The 19,870-nt window shown below is 46.0% G+C and overlaps 1 protein-coding gene across 1 annotated transcript in view; it reads left to right on the forward strand.

Moving 5' to 3' along the window:
* The first annotated feature begins 7,350 nt into the window (after window positions 1-7,350).
* st6galnac3 (ST6 (alpha-N-acetyl-neuraminyl-2,3-beta-galactosyl-1,3)-N-acetylgalactosaminide alpha-2,6-sialyltransferase 3) overlaps window positions 7,351-19,870 on the forward strand; it is a 126,437-nt gene continuing 113,917 nt past the window's right edge. The window contains 1 exon segment of the mRNA XM_046320863.1: window positions 7,351-7,602. Coding sequence (XP_046176819.1) covers window positions 7,576-7,602 — 27 coding nt within the window. The 5' untranslated portion in view covers window positions 7,351-7,575.

The raw sequence follows: 19,870 nt of genomic DNA on the forward strand, positions 1-19,870 counted from the left end.
TCTAAGAGTCTCAGAGGCCAAACCCTGGGAACAGCCACCTTTACCACAGTCTCAGAGACCAAACCATGGGAACAGCCACCTTTAACAGTCTCTAAGAGTCTCAGAGACCAAACCCTGGGAACAGTTACCTTTAACAGTCTCTAAGAGTCTCAGAGACCAAACCCTGGGAACAGCCACCTTTACCACAGTCTCAGAGACCAAACCCTGGGAACAGCCACCTTTAACACAGAGTCTCAGAGACCAAACCCTGGGAACAACCACCTTTAACAGTCCCCAAGAGTCTCAGAGACCAAACCCTGGGAACAACCACCTTTAACAGTCTCTAAGAGTCTCAGAGACCAAACCCTGGGAACAGCCACCTTTAACAGTCTCTAAGAGTCTCAGAGACCAAACCCTGGGAACAGCCACCTTTAACAGTCTCAGAGACCAAACCCTGGGAACAGCCACCTTTAACACAGAGTCTCAGAGACCAAACCCTGGGAACAGCCACCTTTAACAGTCTCTAAGAGTCTCAGAGACCAAACCCTGGGAACAGCCACCTTTAACAGTCTCTAAGAGTCTCAGAGGCCAAACCCTGGGAACAGCCACCTTTAACAGTCTCTAAGAGTCTCAGAGGCCAAACCCTGGGAACAGCCACCTTTACCACAGTCTCAGAGACCAAACCCTGGGAACAGCCACCTTTAACACAGTCTCAGAGACCAAACCCTGGGAACAGCCACCTTTAACACAGAGTCTCAGAGACCAAACCCTGGGAACAGCCACCTTTAACAGTCTCTAAGAGTCTCAGAGGCCAAACCCTGGGAACAGCCACCTTTACCACAGTCTCAGAGACCAAACCCTGGGAACAGCCACCTTTAACAGTCTCTAAGAGTCTCAGAGACCAAACCCTGGGAACAGTTACCTTTAACAGTCTCTAAGAGTCTCAGAGACCAAACCCTGGGAACAGCCACCTTTACCACAGTCTCAGAGACCAAACCCTGGGAACAGCCACCTTTAACACAGAGTCTCAGAGACCAAACCCTGGGAACAACCACCTTTAACAGTCCCCAAGAGTCTCAGAGACCAAACCCTGGGAACAACCACCTTTAACAGTCTCTAAGAGTCTCAGAGACCAAACCCTGGGAACAGCCACCTTTAACACAGAGTCTCAGAGACCAAACCCTGGGAACAGCCACCTTTAACACAGAGTCTCAGAGACCAAACCCTGGGAACAGCCACCTTTAACAGTCTCTAAGAGTCTCAGAGACCAAACCCTGGGAACAGCCACCTTTAACACAGAGTCTCAGAGACCAAACCCTGGGAACAACCACCTTTAACAGTCCCCAAGAGTCTCAGAGACCAAACCCTGGGAACAACCACCTTTAACAGTCTCTAAGAGTCTCAGAGACCAAACCCTGGGAACAGCCACCTTTAACAGTCTCTAAGAGTCTCAGAGACCAAACCCTGGGAACAGCCAACTTTAACAGTCTCAGAGACCAAACCCTGGGAACAGCCACCTTTAACACAGAGTCTCAGAGACCAAACCCTGGGAACAGCCACCTTTAACAGTCTCTAAGAGTCTCAGAGACCAAACCCTGGGAACAACCACCTTTAACAGTCTCTAAGAGTCTCAGAGACCAAACCCTGGGAACAGCCACCTTTAACACAGAGTCTCAGAGACCAAACCCTGGGAACAACCACCTTTAACAGTTATCAGGTTAAGTCATTTCTTTAAAGACGTTGCTGGCAGTGGTATTGCTGTAAAATGCAATTGATCAAATGTTTTATACTTTCTTTCAAAACAGCCTTGTTTTGGGTTGTAAATATATATTTGTTATTTATTTGTTATGCTCTACTTGTTTTAAATCCTTCACCATTTCAGCAGGGCTCTCGACTCGATAGGTTCACTGGTTATAGCCATGTTATTACCTTGTAACCCTGCACATTGACTTGGGCCCGGTAGTCCCAAGGACCCACCAGTAAGCATTTCACTGTTAGTCTACACCTGTTGTTTACCAAGCATTTCACTGTTAGTCTACACCTGTTGTTACCAAGCATTTCACTGTTAGTCTACACCTGTTGTTTACCAAGCATTTCACTGTTAGTCTACACCAGTTGTTTACCAAGCATTTCACTGTTAGTCTACACCTGTTGTTTACCAAGCATTTCACTGTTAGTCTACACCTGTTGTTTACCAAGCATTACACTGTTAGTCTACACCTGTTGTTTACCAAGCATTTCACTGTTAGTCTACACCTGTTGTTTACCAAGCATTTCACTGTTAGTCTACACCTGTTGTTTACCAAGCATTTCACTGTTAGTCTACACCTGTTGTTTACCAAGCATTTCACTGTTAGTCTACACCTGTTGTTTACCAAGGACCCAGTCAGTCAGCATAACACTGTTAGTCTACACCTGTTGTTTACCAAGGACCCAGTCAGTCAGCATAACACTGTTAGTCTACACCTGTTGTTTACCAAGCATTTCACTGTTAGTCTACACCTGTTGTTTACCAAGCATTTCACTGTTAGTCTACACCTGTTGTTTACCAAGCATTTCACTGTTAGTCTACACCTGTTGTTTACCAAGCATTTCACTGTTAGTCTACACCAGTTGTTTACCAAGCATTTCACTGTTAGTCTACACCTGTTGTTTACCAAGCATTTCACTGTTAGTCTACACCAGTTGTTTACCAAGCATTTCACTGTTAGTCTACACCAGTTGTTTACCAAGCATTTCACTGTTAGTCTACACCTGTTGTTTACCAAGCATTTCACTGTTAGTCTACACCAGTTGTTTACCAAGCATTTCACTGTTAGTCTACACCAGTTGTTTACCAAGCATTTCACTGTTAGTCTACACCTGTTGTTTACCAAGCATTTCACTGTTAGTCTACACCTGTTGTTTACCAAGCATTTCACTGTTAGTCTACACCTGTTGTTTACCAAGCATTTCACTGTTAGTCTACACCAGTTGTTTACCAAGCATTTCACTGTTAGTCTACACCTGTTGTTTACCAAGGACCCAGTCAGTCAGCATAACACTGTTAGTCTACACCTGTTGTTTACCAAGCATTACACTGTTAGCCTACACCTGTTGTTTACCAAGCATTACACTGTTAGTCTACACCTGTTGTTTACCAAGCATTACACTGTTAGTCTACACCTGTTGTTTACCAAGCATTTCACTGTTAGTCTACACCTGTTGTTACCAAGCATTACACTGTTAGTCTACACCTGTTGTTTACCAAGGACCCATCAGTCAGCATTTCACTGTTAGTCTACACCTGTTTACTATGCAAATACAATTTGATTGAAAGAAAATGTGATTTGATTACAGGTGATTACAGGTTATTACAGGTGATTACAGGTGATTACAGGTGATTACAGGTGGTTACAGGTGGTTACAGGTGATTACAGGTGATTACAGGCGATTACAGGCGATTACAGGTGATTACAGGCGATTACAGGCGTTTACAGGCGATTACAGGTGGGTATAATTACAATAAAACCAGAAGGCATTATAACTTTGACTGGGACTAACAAGTAGTGTTGTTTTTCCAGTGATGAGTTTGTCACAATGACCTCCAGAGCAACAGGTAGCATAGCAGTTAGAGAGATGGGACAGTAAGATAAAAGCTGCTCGCTTGTTCGAATACCCGAGCTGTTAGTCTACACCTGTTGTTTAAAAATGTGTCAATGTGCCCTTGAGCAAGGCACTCACAACAAAATGGAGAATAAGTCACGGGTTATGAATACTTTCTGAAGGCACTTTAACCTAAATTGCTCCAGGGTCACCATCAGTAATGGCAGACCCTGGCTGTGACCCTACTCTCTGAGAGTGATGGCAGACCCTGGCTGTGACCCTACTCTCTGAGAGTAATGACAGACCCTGGCTGTGACCCTACTCTCTGAGAGTAATGACAGACCCTGGCTGTGACCCTACTCTCTGAGAGTAATGGCAGACCCTGGCTGTGACCCTACTCTCTGAGAGTAATGGAAGACCCTGGCTGTGACCCTACTCTCTGAGAGTAATGGAAGACCCTGGCTGTGACCCTACTCTCTGAGAGTAATGGAAGACCCTGGCTGTGACCCTACTCTCTGAGAGTAATGGCAGACCCTGGCTGTGACCCTACTCTCTGAGAGTAATGGCAGACCCTGGCTGTGACCCTACTCTCTGAGAGTAATGGAAGACCCTGGCTGTGACCCTACTCTCTGAGAGTAATGGAAGACCCTGGCTGTGACCCTACTCTCTGAGAGTAATGACAGACCCTGGCTGTGACCCTACTCTCTGAGAGTAATGACAGACCCTGGCTGTGACTCTACTCTCTGAGGGTAATGACAAACCCTGGCTGTGACCCTACTCTCTGAGAGTAATGGAAGACCCTGGCTGTGACCCTACTCTCTGAGGGTAATGACAGACCCTGGCTGTGACCCTACTCTCTGAGAGTAATGACAGACCCTGGCTGTGACCTTACTCTCTGAGAGTAATGGAAGACCCTGGCTGTGACCCTACTCTCTGAGGGTAATGGCAGACCCTGGCTGTGACCCTACTCTCTGAGGGTAATGGAAGACCCTGGCTGTGACCCTACTCTCTGAGAGTAATGACAGACCCTGGCTGTGACCCTACTCTCTGAGAGTAATGGAAGACCCTGGCTGTGACCCTACTCTCTGAGAGTAATGGAAGACCCTGGCTGTGACCCTACTCTCTGAGAGTAATGACAGACCCTGGCTGTGACCCTACTCTCTGAGAGTGATGGCAGACCCTGGCTGTGACCCTACTCTCTGAGGGTAATGGAAGACCCTGGCTGTGACCCTACTCTCTGAGAGTAATGACAGACCCTGGCTGTGACCCTACTCTCTGAGAGTAATGACAGACCCTGGCTGTGACCCTACTCTCTGAGAGTAATGGAAGACCCTTGCTGTGACCCTACTCTCTGAGAGTAATGGAAGACCCTGGCTGTGACCCTACTCTCTGAGGGTAATGACAGACCCTGGCTGTGACCCTACTCTCTGAGAGTAATGACAGACCCTGGCTGTGACTCTACTCTCTGAGGGTAATGACAAACCCTGGCTGTGACCCTACTCTCTGAGAGTAATGGAAGACCCTGGCTGTGACCCTACTCTCTGAGAGTAATGGCAGACCCTGGCTGTGACCCTACTCTCTGAGAGTAATGGCAGACCCTGGCTGTGACCCTACTCTCTGAGGGTAATGACAGACCCTGGCTGTGACCCTACTCTCTGAGAGTAATGACAGACCCTGGCTGTGACCTTACTCTCTGAGAGTAATGGAAGACCCTGGCTGTGACCCTACTCTCTGAGGGTAATGGAAGACCCTGGCTGTGACCCTACTCTCTGAGAGTGATGGCAGACCCTGGCTGTGACCCTACTCTCTGAGGGTAATGGCAGACCCTGGCTGTGACCCTACTCTCTGAGAGTGATGGCAGACCCTGGCTGTGACCCTACTCTCTGAGGGTAATGGCAGACCCTGGCTGTGACTCTACTCTCTGAGGTTAATGACAGTCCCTGGCTGTGACCCTACTCTCTGAGAGTAATGACAGACCCTGGCTGTGACCTTACTCTCTGAGAGTAATGGAAGACCCTGGCTGTGACCCTACTCTCTGAGGGTAATGGAAGACCCTGGCTGTGACCCTACTCTCTGAGAGTGATGGCAGACCCTGGCTGTGACCCTACTCTCTGAGGGTAATGGCAGACCCTGGCTGTGACCCTACTCTCTGAGAGTGATGGCAGACCCTGGCTGTGACCCTACTCTCTGAGAGTAATGGAAGACCCTGGCTGTGACCCTACTCTCTGAGAGTAATGGCAGACCCTGGCTGTGACCCTACTTTCTGAGAGTAATGGAAGACCCTGGCTGTGACCCTACTCTCTGAGAGTAATGGAAGACCCTGGCTGTGACCCTACTCTCTGAGAGTAATGACAGACCCTGGCTGTGACCCTACTCTCTGAGAGTAATGGAAGACCCTGGCTGTGACCCTACTCTCTGAGAGTGATGGCAGACCCTGGCTGTGACCCTACTCTCTGAGAGTAATGGCAGACCCTGGCTGTGACCCTACTCTCTGAGAGTAATGGCAGACCCTGGCTGTGACCCTACTCTCTGAGGTAATGGAAGACCCTGGCTGTGACCCTACTCTCTGAGAGTGATGGCAGTCCCTGGCTGTGACCCTACTCTCTGAGAGTAATGGCAGACCCTGGCTGTGACCCTACTCTCTGAGAGTAATGGAAGACCCTGGCTGTGACCCTACTCTCTGAGAGTAATGGAAGACCCTGGCTGTGACCCTACTCTCTGAGAGTAATGACAGACCCTGGCTGTGACCCTACTCTCTGAGAGTAATGGAAGACCCTGGCTGTGACCCTACTCTCTGAGAGTAATGGAAGACCCTGGCTGTGACCCTACTCTCTGAGAGTAATGAAGACCCTGGCTGTGACCCTACTCTCTGAGAGTAATGGCAGACCCTGGCTGTGACCCTACTCTCTGAGAGTAATGGAAGACCCTGGCTGTGACCCTACTCTCTGAGAGTAATGGCAGACCCTGGCTGTGACCCTACTCTCTGAGAGTGATGGCAGACCCTGGCTGTGACCCTACTCTCTGAGAGTAATGGAAGACCCTGGCTGTGACCCTACTCTCTGAGAGTAATGGCAGACCCTGGCTGTGACCCTACTCTCTGAGAGTAATGGCAGACCCTGGCTGTGACCCTACTCTCTGAGAGTAATGGCAGACCCTGGCTGTGACCCTACTCTCTGAGAGTAATGGAAGACCCTGGCTGTGACCCTACTCTCTGAGAGTAATGGAAGACCCTGGCTGTGACCCTACTCTCTGAGAGTAATGGCAGACCCTGGCTGTGACCCTACTCTCTGAGAGTAATGGCAGACCCTGGCTGTGACCCTACTCTCTGAGGGTAGAGTTGGGATATGCAAAAAACAAACATGTTTCCAACTCACACATGCGTATTGATACACACTTGTACATATGTGAAATAGGACAATTACAGGCACCCACCAAATTATTATTATTATTATTTTAATGCTACACAGCCTGTGTGATGTGATTCAGAATTAATTTGGGCAATACACCCCTCACCCCCCAAACTGCAGATAAAACCCTATTAAACAAATGCTTTGTGGTTTTCTCGGTCTCATAAGAAAACACCTTCGGTTGAAGTTCAAAGCTTGTCCATCCTATTCTCTTTATATGATCTTATATGCAGCACAGCAGACCGCTACACCGGGCTGCGGCTGTCTCGATGTTCTCCCTGCGTGAAGGAATCAAGAATCAGAATCAGACACCAGAGGGTCACGTGATCCACAGGAGGCGGTGCGGTCGCGTCTATCAGCCAGTAGCAGCACACGTCAATCCAACACCAGGTTCCATGGAGAATGCCGAGATAACTCGAATAACGGTACGCTACAATATTTATGTGGGAGAAATTATATTCGTTTGATAAACAACCGAATATGCGTTTGTCGCGCGCATCAATAAACCGCACATAAAACAACAACAACACAAAAGGCAGAAGTGTTTTTCGTCTCGTCACGAAACCCAACAGCTCCAGCCGAGACAGAACCATTGTCTGAATATATGTTTAGGATGGCCTGGATAGGCAAGGTAAGACGGATTCTCTCTTTAAACAAGTGCCAAATTGATCAACAGACTGTATTAACTATGTGTGATTGAAAATGAGCATAAATTGACTAGGCAGTGTGACAGTAGTGTTTGGAATAATATACGCTGCTGTGTTCAGCTGGACGCTGTTCGCGGTGTAACTGTTTCCCTCTTCTGCCCTCCTCCTTTTTTTTTGACCACCAATTGTGGTTAACTGGTGGGTTAACGTTCAATCGGTTACAATGTAACGGGAAACATTATTGCAGAGGCCTAAAGGATACAAAGTATCCGACGATAACCGTTCATCTGGTATGTGTCCACATGCGTTGTGCATGTGGATTCCCTTTAGCCTATGTTCAGAGAACAAGGTGTGCGATGTGTGCAAATCATTATTTAGTATTGCTTCCATTACCTAAAGTTAAATTAAGTCCCACCTTTATTACCATGCCATGGGCCATCGTGGTAAACGATTTGAGCTCGAATTCACGTTTTAAATAGACTTATCATCAATTTAAATGCCCGGCTGTGCCCCCCCCCATTAGCCTATTATATTTGTATCGTCAAACAACTTATTTTTCTGCAAGAAACGCACATGATAGTACAACACACACACACACACACACACACACACACACACACACACACACACACACACACACACACACACACACACACACACACACACACACACACACACACACACACACACACACACACACATATAGTCCGGGTAACCTTTAATGAACTATTTAGCAGTCTTATGGTTGGGGGTAGAAGCTGTCTTGGAGCCTGTTGGTCCGAGAGCCCATGCCAGACGGTAGCAGCGAGAACAGTCTATGGCTTGGATGCCTGGAGTCTTTGGCAATTTTTCTAGCCTTCCTCTGACACCGCCTGGTATTGAGGTCCTGGATGTCAGGGAGCTCGGCCCCAGTGATGTACTGGGCTGTTCGCACCACCCTCTGTAGCATCTTGAGGTCGAGGGCGGTGCATTTGCCATACCAAGTAATTAATCAAGTCAAGATGCTCTCGATGGTGCAGCTGTATAACTTTTTGTGGATCCTAGGCCCCATGCCATATATTTTAATCTTTCAGAGGGGCAAGAGGTGCTGTCGTGCCCTCTTCACGACTGTGTTGGTGTGTGTGGACCATGTTAAGTCCTTAGTGGTGTAGACGCCAAAGAACTTGAAGCTCTCGACCCACTCCACTAAAGCCCTGTCGATGTGGATGGGGGCGTGCTCTCCCCTCTTTCTCCTATAATTTAGTTTACTGACGTTGAGGGAGAGGTTGTTGCCCTGCCAACACACTGCCAAGTCTCTGGCCTTCTCATCGCTGTCTGTGATCAGGCCTAACACCGCCTTGTCGTTTGCAAACTTGATGATGGTGTTGAAGTGCGTGGCTACGCGGTCATGGGTGAGAAGGGGAGTACAGGAGGGGACTAAGCAAATGCACCCCTGAGGGTCCCCCCGTGTTGAGGGCTCAGTACCCTCAGCACCCCCTTACTTCCTGTTGTATTCCTCAACATGAGTATTTAAGGCATTTAGCTCGTTTTGGGGGGGAGGGGGGGTTCTACATCATTGGGCATCTCACGGCTGGGTTTCCCTCTGTCACATACGACGAGCATCAGAGCCGGTGCAATAGGATTCAACTTCCCTCATATATTGTTATTTTGGATGTTCTTTTAGATCCTTTTTTGCCTGTGTAAGCAGTAGCTCTAGGTGAATTCCATAGAAACGGGTTTACGCTTTGACTCAGTTTTTTTACTTTAAAATGTACAGTAAGTCAAACAAAAAAACATTGATTGTTAAGTTTAACAAACCATGTAACTCTATGCTCTATGGACAATTTTTAACAATTAACACTGAACTAGTATTTTACAAAAACACATTTAGTGGAAGAACTGTGCAGATGCAAACTTTAATATTGTACCTTTATTTTACAAATTTTTATTTTCAATGACGGCCTAGGAACAGTGGGTTAACTGCCTGTTCAGGGGCAGAACAACAGATTTGTACCTTGTCAGCTCGGGGGTTTGAACTTGCAACCTTTCGGTTACTAGTCCAACGCTCTAACCACTAGGCTACCCTGCCGCCCCGTGACGGAATTACGGTAAAATCTCCCTCAGGTTTTTATGCGATCATGTTTTTCCGAAAACTCTTAAATATCTGCTCTGAATTAAGACACAAAGATGTCTGCAGCACAACACAGAACCGTAGATTAGAGTTCAGTATAATAGAGTACAGTACAGTGTAGGGTATATTACAATATACCGACAGTGTGTCAGCAGCAAAGTACCCCCTCACCATCACACCTCCTCCTCCAAGCTTCACGGTGGGAACCACACATGCGGAGATCATCCGTTCACCTACTCTGTGGTCTCACAAAGACACGATGGTTGGAACCAAAAATCTCAAATTTGGACTCATCAGGACAGATTTCCACAGATCTAATGTCCATTGCTCATGTTTCTTGGCCCAAGCAAGTCTCTTCTTCTTATTGGTGTCCTTTAGTAGTGGTTTCTTAACAGCAAATCAACCATGAAGGCCTGATTCACGCAGTCTCCTCTGAACAGTTGATGTTGAGGTGTCTGTTACTTGAACTCTGTGAAGCATTTATTTGGGCTGTAATTTCTGAAGCTGGTATCTCTAATGAACTTATTCTCTGCAGCGAGAGAGCCAGTTGAGGTAATTCTGGGTCTTACTGTCCTGTGGTGGTCCTCATGAGAGCCAGTTTCATCATAGTGCTTGATGGTTTTTGTGACTGCACTTGAAGAAGCGTTCAAAGTTCTTTAATTTTCCGTATTGTCTTAAAGTAATGATGGACTGTTGTTTCTCTTTGCTTAATTGAGATGTTCTTGCCATAAGATGGACTTGGTCTTTTACCCAATAGGGCTATCTTCTGTATACCACCCCTACCTTGTCACAACACAACTGATTGGCTCAAACAAGACACACCTGTTAATTGAAATGCATTCCAGGTGACTAACTCGTAAAGCTGGTTGAGAAGCTGCCATCAAAGCAAAGGATGGCTACTTTGAAGAATTTCAAATATAAAATATATTTTGATTTGTTTAACACTTTTTTTGGTTACTACATGATTCCAAATGTGTTATTTCATAGTTTTGATAGTCTTCACTATTATGCTACAACTATTATTCTATAAAGTAGAAAACTCCCTGGAATGAGTAGTTGTGTCCAAACGTTTGACTGGTACTGTACGTCCATGATAGGTTTAGATTTGGTCCAGTCCGGTCCGCCTGTGGACGCTAACATCAAGGCCAGACTGAATAAATGTCAACTACTTTTCAAGAGACATTAACCGGAGAGGGGGGAAATAGAGGGGGAGGGGCTGCTGAACATAACAGCATGCCAGTGGAAGGGAGGACAGCAGGGAAAGGGGATACCTAGTCAGTTGTACAACTGAATGCATTCAACCGAATAGCAGGTGACCCAACTGTGGTTTGTGGTTATTATGATTTGTAGCCAATTCAGCTGCAGTAATTACGTTACAGATTTTCAGGTAATTCTGTTAACAATTTCGTAACATAATTATGAGTTTTGATCACTTAATAATTCATAAACAAAATTGATGTCAGTAAAATCACTATAACTAATTGGTAGCTCAACTACTACTAGTTAATGTGAGACTAGTTGGCTACATCTAGGCTACATATTGACCTTCAATCATGTTAGGCCACTGGTACAATATATTAATTTATGGTTAGATTAGAATTGTGAATATAATCATTGGCCTGTACAGAGACTTTCAAATCCACATCTCTATCCATGGGAACAGGCCTATTTAGCGAGCTAGTTAGAACATGAACACATGCAGACCAGAAACCAAAATTAAGTTTTGCTTACGATGTGTTTTGATTGGTGCGAAGCCAAATCCAAACTGGCCTCCTTTTGGTGGGGCGTTTTGCTGCAGGTCAACGCCGATCGGCTAATTATTTAATAATTTTTGTATCAAGGGAGGCCAAATGCTTGTTGGCATCGATCAATTAAATGCTACGTCAGCAACATGTAATACTCTTTTGGTCCAGACAGCATCAGATACATGGACTACACATAGAGAGACAGAGGGGCGCTGTTTCCCTCACTATGATGTAGATAGATGTAGATAAGAGTCGTCCAGCCACGTCTCTGGCAGCTTTTAAGTCTCTCTGATACGAGACTCTGGAACTAAGCTCATCCATCTTATTCTCCAGTTTTATTTTTATTTTTTATTCCACGTTTATTTAACCAGGTAGGCCAGTTGAGAACAAGTTCTCATTTACAACTGCGACCTGGCCATGATAAAGCAAAGCAGTGCGACATAAACAACACAGAGTTACAGTATGGGGATGAGGTAGGTAGATAGATAGGTCAATTGGATGGGTTATTTACAGATGGGCTGTGTACAGGTGCGTGATCTGTGAGCTGCTCTGACAGCTGGTGCTTAAAGCTAGTGAGGGAGGTAAGAGTCTCCAGTTTTAGATATTTTTGCAGTTCATTCCAGTCATTGGCAGCAGAGAACTGGAAGGAGAGGCGGCCAAAGGAAGAATTGGCTTTGGGGGTGACCAGTGAGATACACCTGCTGAGCATACAGGTCGCAGTGGTGGGTAGTATATGGGGCTTTGGTGACAAAACGGATCACACTGTGATAGACTGCATCCAATTTGTTGAGTAGCGTGTTGGAGGCTATTTTGTAAATGACATCGCCGAAGTCAAGGATTGGCAGGATGGTCAGTTTGGCAGCGTGAGTGAAGGAGGCTTCGTTGCGAAATAGGAAGCGGATTCTAGATTTAATTTTTGATTGGAGATGCTTTATGTGAGTCTGGAAGGAGAGTTTACAGTCTAACCAGACACCTACAGTGGGGCAAAAAAGTATTTAGTCAGCCACCAATTGTGCAAGTTCTCCCATTTAAAAAGATGAGAGAGGCCTGTAATTTTCATCATAGGTACACTTCAACTATGACAGACAAAATGAGAAAAAAAATCCAGAAAATTACATTGTAGGATTTTTAATGAATTTATTTGCAAATGATGGTGGAAAATAAGTATTTGGTCACCTACAGACAAGCAAGATTTCTGGCTCTCACAGACCTGTAACTTCTTCTTTAAGAGGCTCCTCTGTCCTAGAGGTGGATCAGTGAATCATCAGCAGCAAGAGCGACATCATTGAAGTATACAGAGAAGAAAGTCGGCCCGGAGAATTGAACCCTGTGGCACCCCCATAGAGACTGTCAGAGGTTCCGGACAACAGGCCCTCTGATTTGACACACTGAACTCTCTCAGAGAAGTAGTTGGTAAACCAGGCGAGGCAATCATTTGAGAAACCAAGGCTGTTGAGTCTGCCGATAAGAATGTTGTGATTGACAAAAGTCGAAAGCCTCGGCTTGTCCAGTGACCGGACATTATCCAATAGAATGGATGGGGAGCGCCAGTCAACTTTCTCCCTTGTCTCAGTCTCACCTCATCTACCGTGTTTACACCTGCAGAGTTTTGGTAGCCCATGAAACACAAGTCATATTCGAAGTCGAAATCGAGGTTAGTGACTGTCGATCTGATGTCCTGCAGAGCGTGGCTGGTCATATGTGATACTAGTAGGAACTCTGTGCACAGACAAAGTCAAGATAAACACGATAAAAGTCTGTAGCACAGTTGGGTTGGAGTCTTTCCATCGACAGGTAGTTAGATACAGTTGAGATATAGTGCTTCAGTGTTACACAGTGACGACCTCCGTTCAGTTGGGTTGGAGTCTTTCCATCGACAGGTAGTTAGATACAGTTGAGATGTAGTGCTTCAGTGTTACACAGTGACGACCTCCGTTCAGTTGGGTTGGAGTCTTTCCATCGACAGGTAGTTAGATACAGTTGAGATATAGTGCTTCAGTGTTACACAGTGACGACCTCCGTTCAGTTGGGTTGGAGTCTTTCCATCGACAGGTAGTTAGATACAGTTGAGATGTAGTGCTTCAGTGTTACACAGTGACGACCTCCGTTCAGTTGGGTTGGAGTCTTTCCATCGACAGGTAGTTAGATACAGTTGAGATATAGTGCTTCAGTGTTACACAGTGACGACCTCCGTTCAGTTGGGTTGGAGTCTTTCCATCGACAGGTAGTTAGATACAGTTGAGATGTAGTGCTTCAGTGTTACACAGTGACGACCTCCGTTCAGTTGGGTTGGAGTCTTTCATTGACAGGTAGTTAGATACAGTTGAGATGTAGTGCTTCAGTGTTACACAGTGATCATAACACTGTGTTTGTCCGTTCATAACACTGGGTTGGAGTCTTTCCATCGACAGGTAGTTAGATACAGTTGAGATGTAGTGCTTCAGTGTTAACAGTGTGTGTCCAGTCACCATCAGTGTGTCCAGTCACTAACAGTATCCATCTGATATCATTGACCTTGATGATGACGCCACTGAGACGCACTGCAGTGAGAGAGGACACACTGGGCTCCTGTTTACGCTACAGTCATCATAACACTGTGTTTGTCCAGTCATCATAACACTGTGTGTGTCCAGTCATCATAACAGTGTGTGTGTCCAGTCACCATAACAGTGTGTGTGTGTGTGTCCAGTCACCATAACAGTGTGTGTGTCCAGTCACCATAACAGTGTGTGTGTCCAGTCACCATAACAGTGTGTGTGTGTGTGTGTCCAGTCACCATGTGTGTGTGTGTGTGTGTCCAGTCACCATAACAGTGTGTGTGTCCAGTCACCATAACAGTGTGTGTGTCCAGTCATCATAACAGTGTGTGTGTCCAGTCATCATAACAGTGTGTGTGTCCAGTCACCATAACAGTGTGTGTGTGTGTGTCCAGTCACCATAACAGTGTGTGTGTCCAGTCACCATAACAGTGTGTGTGTCCAGTCATCATAACACTGTGTTTGTCCAGTCATCATAACACTGTGTTTGTCCAGTCATCATAACAGTGTGTGTGTGTGTGTCCAGTCACCATAACAGTGTGTGTGTCCAGTCACCATAACAGTGGCTGTGTGGAGTGTTCAAATGTTCATAAATGACCAGTCACCATAACAGTGTGTGTGTCCAGTCATCATAACACTGTGTTTGTCCAGTCATCATAACACTGTGTTTGTACAGTCATCATAACACTGTGTTTGTCCAGTCATCATAACACTGTGTTTGTCCAGTCACCATAACAGTGTGTGTGTGTGTGTGTGTCCAGTCACCATAACAGTGTGTGTGTCCAGTCACCATAACAGTGTGTGTGTCCAGTCACCATAACAGTGTGTGTGTGTGTGTGTGTCCAGTCACCATAACAGTGTGTGTGTCCAGTCACCATAACAGTGTGTGTGTCCAGTCACCATAACAGTGTGTGTGTCCAGTCACCATAACTGTGTGTGTGTTGTGTTGTGTTTTGGAATTCTGGTTTGCACTCTATCAAATCCTTGACCAGATATCCTATGTTATTACATACTTAGCCTACATTATTCAGGATCAATGACAGTCTCTAAATGGTTAACTTCCTGTCCAGTTATGATCAGGAATAGATACAGCTACTGGCAGAGTATACAGGGATGTGTTTGGAAACCTGATTTAGGGTTTAGGCGATTTCAAATCCTTGGCCAGATTTTCTCTGTTATTACATTATTTGGCTACAATGTTACAATTACACGGTTTCCTAGATTTGAGTGATTTAGACTTTTCATCAATGGAATGCTTTTAACTTCCTCTCCAGTTACTTAGTTCATGAGGGAGGGAGGGAGGGAGGGAGGGAGGGAGGGGGAGGGAGGGAGGGAGGGAAGGAAGGAAGGAAGGAAGGAAGGAAGGAAGGAAGGAAGGAAGGAAGGGAGAAAAGGGAGGGAGGGTGTGTGTGTGTGTGTGTGTGTGATGAGGATGGGGATCTTTCCCTCTCCCCTAGCCATCTGCTAGCTACAGCCACCACTTCAAGCCATTACTATCATTCACGTAAGTCCCATTGGTAATGTTTAATCACTCGTCATGGGAAGTGCTCTTCTGCTTTAAACTGGAAAAGTAGAGAGAGAGTGTGTGTGTGTGTGTGTGTGTATGTGTGTGTCTGTGTGTGTGTCTGTCTGTGTGTGTGTCTGTGTGTGTGTCTGTGTGCGTGTCTGTGTGCTGTGTGTGTGTCTGTGTGTGTGTCTGTGTGTGTGTCTGTGTGTGTGTCTGTGTGTGTGTGTCTGTGTGTGTGTGTGTGTGTGTGTGTGTGTGTGTGTGTGTGTGTGTGTGTGTGTGTGTGTGTGTGTGTGTGTGTGTGTCTGTGTGTGTGTGTGTGTGTGTGTGTCTGTGTCTGTGTCTGTGCTACACTGTGTCTGTGTGTGTGTCTGTGTGTGTGTGTGTGTGTGGCAGGATTATGCCGAGCTACACTACTGGCAGCTGTTCATCATATAACAAGTATCGGTCCAACCAAATCGTGTATAGCCATTTTACATTTAGATAAAACTATGGGCCATTATTGGATTCTTCAGCATGAAGTCTCCCTCTCTTTATCTAGCTCTCTACACTACATGTGCTTATTACTAATATTACCAAAATAATGTGTTCATCTGTTTATTGAACATCTCATTCCAAAATCATGGCCATTAATATAGAGTTGGTCCCAGTTTGCTGCTATAACAGCCTCCTCCACTCTTCTGGGAAGGCTTTCCACTAGATGTTTGAACATTGCTGCTATAACAGCCTCCACTCTTCTGGGAAGGCTTTTAACAGCTTTCCACTAGATGTTGGAACATTGCTGCTATAACAGCCTCCACTCTTCTGGGAAGGCTTTCCACTAGATGTTTGAACATTGCTGCTATAACAGCCTCCACTCTTCTGGGAAGGCTTTCCACTAGATGTTGGAACATTGCTGCTATAACAGCCTCCACTCTTCTGGGAAGGCTTTCCACTAGATGTTGGAACATTGCTGCTATAACAACCTCCACTCTTCTGGGAAGGCTTTCCACTAGATGTTGGAACATTGCTGCTATAACAGCCTCCACTCTTCTGGGAAGGCTTTCCCCTAGATGTTGGAACATTGCTGCTATAACAGCCTCCACTCTTCTGGGAAGGCTTTCTCCTAGATGTTGGAACATTGCTGCTATAACAGCCTCCACTCTTCTGGGAAGGCTTTCCACTAAATGTTGGAACATTGCTGCTATAACAACCTCCACTCTTCTGGGAAGGCTTTCTACTAGATGTTGGAACATTGCTGCTATAACAGCCTCCACTCTTCTGGGAAGGCTTTCCACTAGATGTTGGAACATTGCTGCTATAACAGCCTCCACTCTTCTGGGAAGGAGTTCTACTAGATGTTGGAACATTGCTGCTATAACAACCTCGACTCATCTGGGAAGGCTTTCCACTAGATTTTGGAACATTGCTGCTATAACAGCCTCCACTCTTCTGGGAAGGCTTTCCACTAGATGTTGGAACATTGCTGCTATAACAGCCTCCACTCTTCTGGGAAGGAGTTCTACTAGATGTTGGAACATTGCTGCTATAACAGCCTCCACTCTTCTGGGAAGGCTTTCCACTAAATGCAGGAACATTGTTGCGGGGGACTTGCTTCCATTCAGCCACAAGAGCATTAGTGAGATCGGGCACTGATGTTGGGCTATTAGGCCTGGCTTGCAATCGGCGTTCCAATGCATCCCAAAGGTGTTCGATGGGGTTGAGGTCAAGAATCTGTGCAGGCCAGTCAATTTCTTCCACACCGATCTCAACAAACCATTTCTGTATGGACCTCGCTTTGTGCACGAGGGCATGCACGGGGTCATGCTGAAACAGGAAAGGGCCTTCCCCAAACTGTTGCCACAAAGTTGGAAGCACAGAATCGTCTAGAATGTTGTTGTATGCTGTAGCGTTTCCCAACATTGGAACTAATGGACCCAAACCATGAAAAACAGTCCCAGACAATTATTCCTCCTCCTCATAGAGTAGATTACAGTAAAGTACTGTAGAGTAAAGTACAGTAGAGTTCAGTACAGTAGAGTTCAGTACAGTAGAGATCAGTACAGTAGAGTTCAGTACAATAGAGTAGAGTACAGTAGAGTTCAGTAGAGTAGAGTACAGTAGAGTAGAGTACAGTAGAGTAGAGTACAGTAGATTTCAGTACAGTAGAGTAGAGTACAGTAGAGTGCAGTAGAGCTCAGTAGAGTACAGACAGTAGATTACAGTAGAGCTCAGTAGAATACAGACAGTAGATTACAGTAGAGCTCAGTAGAGTGGAGTACAGAACAGTAGATTACAGTAGAGCTCAGTAGAGTGGAGTACAGTAGAGTATACAGTAGAGCTCAGTACAGTAGAGCTCAGTAGAGTCAGTAGAGTACAGAGTACAGTAGAGCTCAGTAGTATCAGTAGAGTATATTACAGTAGATTACAGTAGAGCTCAGTAGAGTACAGACAGTAGATTACAGTAGAGCTCAGTAGAGTGGAGTACAGAACAGTAGATTACAGTACAGACAGAGCTAGAGCTCAGTAGAGTGGAGTACAGAACAGTAGAGTATATTAAGAGTATATTACAGTAGATTACAGTAGAGCTCAGTAGAGTACAGACAGTAGATTACAGTACAGAGTAGATTCAGTAGAGCTCAGGAGTACAGAACAGTAGATTACAGTAGAGCAGTAGAGTACAGAACAGATTAGAGTGGAGTACAGTAGAGTATATTACAGTAGATTACAGTAGAGCTCAGTAGAGTACAGACAGTAGATTACAGTAGAGCTCAGTAGATTAGAGATTACAGTAAAGTACAGTAGAGTACAGTAGAGTAGAGCAGTAGAGTCAGGTGAGCACAGTAGAGATTACAGTAGAGCTCAGTAGAGTACAGTAGCAGTAGAGTATGTCTGGAGTCTTACAGTAGAGCCAGTAGAGTGGAGTACAGTAGATGTCTGGAGTCTTACAGTAGAGCTCTACAGTAGATGTCTGTAGAGTATATTACAGTAGATTACAGTAGAGCTCTACAGACGATGTCTGGTCCCAGTAGATTACAGTAGAGCCTACGATGTCTGGTCCAGACAGTAGATTACAGTAGAGCCAGTAGATTAGAGTACAGTGTCTGGTACAGTAGAGTACAGTAGAGTAGAGCTCAGGTGAGCCTACAGTAGAGTAGATGTCTGGTCTGGAGTCTTACCCTATGATGTCTGGAGTCTTACCCTACGATGTCTGGAGTCTTACCCTACGATGTCTGGTCCCTTACCCTACGATGTCTGGTCCCTTACCCTACGATGTCTGGTCCCTTACCCTACGATGTCTGGAGTCTTACCCTACGATGTCTGGTCCCTTACCCTACGATGTCTGGTCCCTTACCCTACGATGTCTGGTCCCTACCCGATGTCTGGAGTCTTACCCTACGATGTCTGGAGCTATTCACTTTCTGAACAATAGAAGTTGTTTAAAACAACACAGTTTTTAGGGAAACACTTGTGACCTTCTCTCGTTGGGTTAAACCACAGAAGAAGAGTAACCACTAGTTAAAGCCTCCGTCGGTAGGCCTACCCTGTCTGGGTTGAAAAGGTAGACCTACTCTGTCTGGGTTGAAAAGGTAGACCTACTCTGTCTGGGGTGGAAAGGTAGGGGGTGGAAAGGTAGGTCCTACTCTGTCTGGGGTGGAAAGGTAGGCCCTACTCTGTCTGGGGTGGAAAGGTAGACCTACTCTGTCTGGGGTGGAAAGGTAGGCCCTACTCTGTCTGGGGTGGAAAGGTAGGTCCTACTCTGTCTGGGGTGGAAAGGTAGGTCCTACTCTGTCTGGGGTGGAAAGGTAGGGGGGTGGAAAGGTAGGTCCTACTCTGTCTGGGGTGGAAAGGTAGGGGGGTGGAAAGGTAGGTCCTACTCTGTCTGGGGTGGAAAGGTAGGGGGGTGGAAAGGTAGGTCCTACTCTGTCTGGGGTGGAAAGGTAGGTCCTACTCTGTCTGGGGTGGAAAGGTAGGTCCTACTCTGTCTGGGGTGGAAAGGTAGGCCCTACTCTGTCTGGGGTGGAAAGGTAGGTCCTACTCTGTCTGGGGTGGAAAGGTAGGCCCTACTCTGTCTGGGGTGGAAAGGTAGGCCCTACTCTGTCTGGGGTGGAAAGGTAGGTCCTACTCTGTCTGGGGTGGAAAGGTAGGTCCTACTCTGTCTGGGGTGGAAAGGTAGGTCCTACTCTGTCTGGGGTGGAAAGGTAGGGGGGTGGAAAGGTAGGTCCTACTCTGTCTGGGGTGGAAAGGTAGGCCCTACTCTGTCTGGGGTGGAAAGGTAGGCCCTACTTTTGAAAGTACCATGCTCAGATTCCTAATGACGTCTCAGATAAAATTATTTTCAAAAAAGGACAGTTTTGTTTCAAACAAGACACC

The sequence above is a fragment of the Oncorhynchus gorbuscha genome, linkage group LG22 (genome assembly GCF_021184085.1).
Source record: "Oncorhynchus gorbuscha isolate QuinsamMale2020 ecotype Even-year linkage group LG22, OgorEven_v1.0, whole genome shotgun sequence".
NCBI classification, from domain to species: Eukaryota; Metazoa; Chordata; class Actinopteri; order Salmoniformes; family Salmonidae; genus Oncorhynchus; species Oncorhynchus gorbuscha.